This window comes from Crocodylus porosus, unplaced genomic scaffold (assembly GCF_001723895.1).
Source record: "Crocodylus porosus isolate Cpor-Errol unplaced genomic scaffold, CroPor_comp1, whole genome shotgun sequence".
Classification (NCBI taxonomy): Eukaryota; Metazoa; Chordata; order Crocodylia; family Crocodylidae; genus Crocodylus; species Crocodylus porosus.
The window spans coordinates 109,763,606-109,769,605 of NW_017728906.1; the positions used below are offsets into that span (position 1 = coordinate 109,763,606).

General features: G+C 39.1%; 1 protein-coding gene across 1 annotated transcript in view; it reads right to left on the minus strand.

Annotated features, from left to right (window-relative positions):
- The window catches only part of GPC6 (glypican 6), a 1,259,017-nt gene that overhangs the window by 299,987 nt on the left and 953,030 nt on the right, over positions 1–6,000 (minus strand). Inside the window, exon 4 of the mRNA XM_019529756.1 lies at positions 2,144–2,309. Coding sequence (XP_019385301.1) covers positions 2,144–2,309 — 166 coding nt within the window. The remainder of the gene's footprint in view (positions 1–2,143; positions 2,310–6,000) is intronic.

Below are 6,000 nucleotides of genomic sequence, written 5' to 3' on the forward strand. Positions count from 1 at the left end.
TAACTGTTTAAGTGTAGTCCTATTCTATCCTGCTCAAGTCTCTGGAAAAAAAATAATGTAGAAGGTGGGTGGATCCCCCACCTTGGAGGATTTTTGTGATTTAGTCTTAAAGCTAAGATAATACTAGGTCACAAAAGCAGATGAATTAATGTTTTTTCATGGGCTCCAATATGATGGAATAGGATCGCCCATAAACACCTAAGTCTACTTCAGGCACCTACCCAATGGAACAGCATTTGCTCCTGCTATTTCTTTAAAATAAAAAAAAATTAGTTTTTATTAAATGTAGGAACTTGATCTTATTTTCTCTATAGGGCATCTCAGTAAAATTCTATTCCATCCTTCCCAAGACCCTGAAAAAATGTTAACACTCCTACTTTTGTAACATGCCATCATCTTAGCAAGTAGGGGGATGAACCCCTTCTTTTAAATTAACTTTTTATCTGGGGACATCTTATGGTTAATGTAAAGGTTTAATGGATAATAATTTTACACTCTGTGATGATGCCTACCAAAAAAGGTTTGATTGTAGTGTTCCAGAAATGTTGAATAAGGTGTGTCAAACACTTGCACTGGTCACGATATAGAACAGAATTAGTCTCAGTTTGGTTCTAAGTTTTTCTTATACTTCAAGGTGGAAGGAATCTGTGCTGATGCTACCAGGTGCACATTACTTTCTTTTCAACTCTAGCTTAGTTGCTGTGGTGAATCGGCTTCTCTTACCCCTCCTCTTCATTTACTCTCTTCGTGGTTGGACTAGTAAAACTGGGTAGGCGCCATACCTGACAATACTGTTCCCCCATGATGCAGTTAGCCAGCCCAGTGGAATAAAGAGACACCTTAGATCCCTTATTCCTCTTTACTGTCAGCTGTTGAAAGCCATGATCTTAACTAAATAAAAGAACATTAGGCCAGGAGGCTGGGTGCCCTTTATTATTTATTCATTAAACTCTCTCTAAACATCAGGGGTTTTATAGCCTTCTCTCACTATTTGTTTTTCACTCTGCCCGCTCTCTGCTCCATTTTTCATCCAATTTTCTCCTTTCTGACCCTTTTTGCACCACCTCATCTAAGTGGAATTCAAATCTGATAGGATGTAAGTCAGAGCCTAACTTCCAAACTCACAATGTTCAGTGGAGTTTGAAATTAGACACAATGAGTTTGCCCATGCACTGTCTTACAAATTACAAAGACAGAATTTCCTCCCTTTAGTCACAGTCAGCAGTTCTGTCTTTCATTTTATGACCGGTTTTATTTTCTATCAATCCAGCTTAAATTTCTGTGGCATGATGAAACTCATTAGAGGCTGAAATATTTAGCTATTTTTTCTTGCTGCACTATCATTTGCTCATCATCCTATCCTTGCGCTACATATACATTTTTTAAAAAGTTGATCCGTGAGAACTAGAGTCCTTTATTTGTCTCTCGGTGGTTCTTGGTGCACTGTACTCAAAGATTTATTTATTTATATTGATTTATAGCCCACCCTATCCACCAGGTGACTATAACTGGAATCACAGCTTTCATTAAGTGAGAGGTCCCTACACTTTTCCACTTTGATGTCATAGTGATCCTTTTTTGTATCCAACACACTGAAAGGAAGAGATTGTCAAGTTTTAACCCCAAACCCTGAACTAGCACTTTACTTGTCCTATCTGTTATCTTTATAAGCCATTAATTTCAACAGTATTGGAATTAAGAAAGGCTGGAGTTACAGTTTATGCTCTCTAGGTGGTTATATGTTGCTAATATCTGTGCAGCCTGCAAGACCATAGCTTTAACATTTCTAATATACAGTATTTATCTCACTCTTATGTTAAACTTGTTATCATACCTTCAACCAAAACATTTTCAGCATGCTTCATGTATTGTCTAATAAATTCAACCTGGAAGCCTCTCCGTCACACAGCACCTTTATATCTCTAATAAGAACAGCTCTGGGGTGGAACAGTGATTTTTTTACTACAAGCCTGAAACTTTGATTAAACAGTGAGAGGGATTCAATTGCTGCCTGATTTAAAGCTCCTTTTTTCCAAGCAGGTAAATACTAACCATAGTATTTCCTGGAGTCTTCTCAAAGCTTTGTGGATATTTGCTGTTATTGTCATCTTATTCTGTTTCTGATTATACAAATTCTTCTTACCTATGAACAGATTCCACTCAGTATCCAAATCAGCCTGATTTGCTAGGCAGCCCTTCATTACATTGAGGCAGTAGTTGTTGCAAGGCTTCACAGTGGGGAGTCCTCTGCAGTAAGGGCAGTACAACATCTTCATTAGTGCCCGGATGCACCCTGGGGTTGGGCTGACCTACAGAGTTTGAGGGGATAAAAATAAAAAGTAGGAAGTCAGCTTTCCATCTTGAGAGAGCCCATAAATGCAAATAGAGCACTTTATAACAAGAGCTCAACCCTTAATAATACCCCTGTAAAACTAATCAATTCCTGCCAATTATCTTAATTTAGATTAGGAATTGCTGATTTCCAGGAACGTAAAGATCTACTTTCTAATGTTGGTGGGAGTGAAATTCAACCCCATATCTCCAATGTGAGGTTTATACATATAAAAAGAAAAACAGAGGAAAAATCTAAAGAATGAGCAGGAAGGTATAGGATTATATCTAATATTAGAGTTCACAATGGGAGTTGCAGTTGTCCAAAACCATCCAACCATTATTGACCATTATAGTTTCATCTAGTCACCTTTTATTATCTTTATTACAGCAGAGTAACTGCTGCTTTTTATGTAATTATACAGATTTACACTGGTATAAATGATGTACCAGTCCTTATTCATGCAAATCCACTTCTGACTTCGAATATCATAGTCAATTTTTTCTTTGGTATCATCTCAAGCAACAAACAGTGTTTCATAGGCAGCACAACATCCATTTGATGCAAGGTAAGCAACATAATTGCTGTAACATTGTACAAGTTTTCATAATGAACTTGATCCAAATCCATTGAAGCCAATAGAAAGACTCCTAGGCCATGTCCACACATGTATGGATGTTTGGCTCCCTGGGGCAACTAGCAGCTGCCCACTTTTGCTGCTTCTACTTGTCCCTGAGGAGCGCCTGTACTACGCGCCTTCTGGCATGCGGCAGGTTATCTCAGATGGGGTAGGGGAGGCTGAGGCCAGCACTGGGCTGGCTCCAGCAACCTTAACTGGGTTCCCGGGGGCTTCCTGGGGCTGCAGCAGCAGTGACCCTGGCACATGGAATCTGGCCAGCAGTCACAGCATGGCTCCGGTCAGCCAGGCTCTGGTTTGAGTGGGGCATGCTATACCTATGTCAGTGTGCACTGAGCACAGTGTGCACTGCTCAAAACCTGGTTGACCAGAGCCATGCTGCAGCTGCTGGCCAGGCTCTGTGTGGCAGGGATATCTAGGGGTCACCTCTTGCCCCACTTCCCTCCCCCCCCCGCACTGCTCCCCTGCAGCATAGAGGACAACTGAATGCGTGGTATGTGGTGCTACATGCAGCCACGCTCATCTGGACATGGCCCCACTGACTGCACTGAGCAATTGGTTAGGATCATTACCAGTAGATGTGATTAAAGAATTTTCAATACATATTATTAACTATAGTTGGCATTATATAAGTTGGCACAAACAACCCTTGTTTTAAATGAAGAGTTTGTGTCTGAAAGCAATTCTTTAGGCCCCTGTTTCTAGGATAAGTTTCAGGACTCTGAATCCCAAGTGGAATTAGATACTAAAATTACAGAGCTAGTGAGACTTAGTAAATACCCCTATCCTCAGAGTTTGTTACGGGTTAGCTCAGATAATCTCTTCAGCATATTTGCCCGCATAGATTTCGCATTTTTCTTTCCCCAGGTATTGGCATTTAACTCCAGAGGCCAGGAACTAAACCTAGAAATGAGGCAGTGAGGATGCTTTAAGGGTATTTCCCTTCTCTCCTTCCCTATCTTCCCACCTTCCCCACCCCCACCAAAGCATGCTGGAGACAGTCCTTAAGAACGGGGGGTACCCAATTTTTGAGTTTGATGTGTACAAAGTGGGAGCGGGTGAGTGGGGCATGCTCAAGATCCTGCTCCATATTTCAGGCACCTGAACAATGTTCACTTATGCTTTTCTGTGACTCTGTCTTAAGGATAAGATGACAGATTGTTATAAACAAAGATGTATTAATGTATTTTCAAATATTTGAACAGAGTCAGAAAGTATGGATCTGGCATATACACTTCAAATTGTGGGCTGTGAACCATAACACCTTAGGCTCCTTGAAGTTCTAGCTTCAGTGAAGAGCCATATTTCAACCATAAAACTCCAGCTGTATTGCCTGTAACTTGTTCAAAAGTGCATGATTGGATATATTTTTTCCTTGTCACAACTCAGGTAGTCATCAAGCAAAAAAAACAGACCCAATAGAGTTTTGCTCAAAAGTTCTAAAATCTTAGTCAGAGACCAAACAGAGAAAATTTCAGCCCAGGAAGTGAATATTTTAGAAAGTTATAAGCATGTGAAATCTGCAGATTATTCTGAAAAGTTGCTTTGCAACCATAAATAATTTGTTTGCTACTGGCAATTTCTAGATATGTATTTTCAAAGCCTGCTTCTCATCCTCATCTTCAAAAAAGCAAAAAGAAAAAAAAAAGAGAAAAACAGAGTATCTTACTTAGAAATGCTTTTTGCAGTCCTGTCTACAGCAACATCATTTTTACCTTTTAAAATTAGTCAAAGTTTAAATGGGCTGATAGAAGCCATTGGATTTTTTTTTCCTTCGTCAATCCTGCTGTAACTGATGTTGATGGAGAGGAAAAAAGGGAGATTTTTTAATATAAGTGTTTGTTTATTTTTTTAATTGGCCCTAAAAAAAAAGCAAAGGAATATGCATACTTTAAGTTTTAGAAATATCCAGTCATTAGATAAATCATACCTTCTCAGTCAATCAGATTGTGCAGATTTGCATAACTGAGAAATAACTGTTCACCTTGTCAGTAATTATATAATGTCCCTGTATTGACTGCCTAAGGCAATTCTATTTCTGTGCAAGTATCCTTACACTACAGCACATCAAAAAAAATTGCCCTTTTGAGGCTTGATTATGCCCAGTAGCTGCAGGACTTCCTACATTTCTACTTTTGTGAGCTTTTTTGACAATCTGAACTTCATCTAAATATACGTTTTCATGTTAATGCAGGAATATACAGCAAGATTTATAATGGCCTCCTTAATGAACACTTGTTTTCCTCTTACCAATTCTAGATGGGATATTATTTAATTCACAAGAGACATAGGATGTAATGGTGACTTTCAAACATAAATAATTGAAGAGAAAATCTTCTTGGGTAAAAGCCATGAAATTGTACTCTTCTGAATACCACCACCACATTTTCTATGTGTCTGCTTTGTTATGTACTTGACCTGCTTTTAAAAACCAAATGCTGTGGCACTGTCAACTACATAGAGCTAAATCAATCTTCTTAACAAGAACTTAAACTTTAGTTAAATAACTGGCCATCCTAAGAAAACACATTCACAGACACAAATATGTACGTACATTCTCAACCTCAATCGGCATTTATAGGAGATTTCTTATTTAAACCTTTTATCCCCAACTAAAGGTATAATATATGCTGCCTGCTAACAGTTACTTCAAAACAAGGTATGTATGTCAGCATACAGATTTTGGAGAGAACTTCAGGGATGTACAAGGAAGGAGAAGCTGGGGTGTTCTTAAGATCAATTTATAGTTTTGTTATTTGAGCATTCATCAGGAAGTTGAATCTCTTAAAGTAGAGGAGATAACTAAACCTGGGACTTCCAAATCCCGTTAGGTAATTAAACCTATAAAAGGTGGGCATGCCTCTCCCCCCGCCCATGTTTGTGGGTTTTAGAAGAATAGTCCTCCCATATTTCATAGATTTCATAGACATTAGGGCTGGAAGTGACCTTGGAAGATTGAGTCCAGCCCCCTGCCCAGAGGGCAGGAAGTCCGCTGGGGTCATAGGATCCCAGCAAGATAAGCATCCAATTT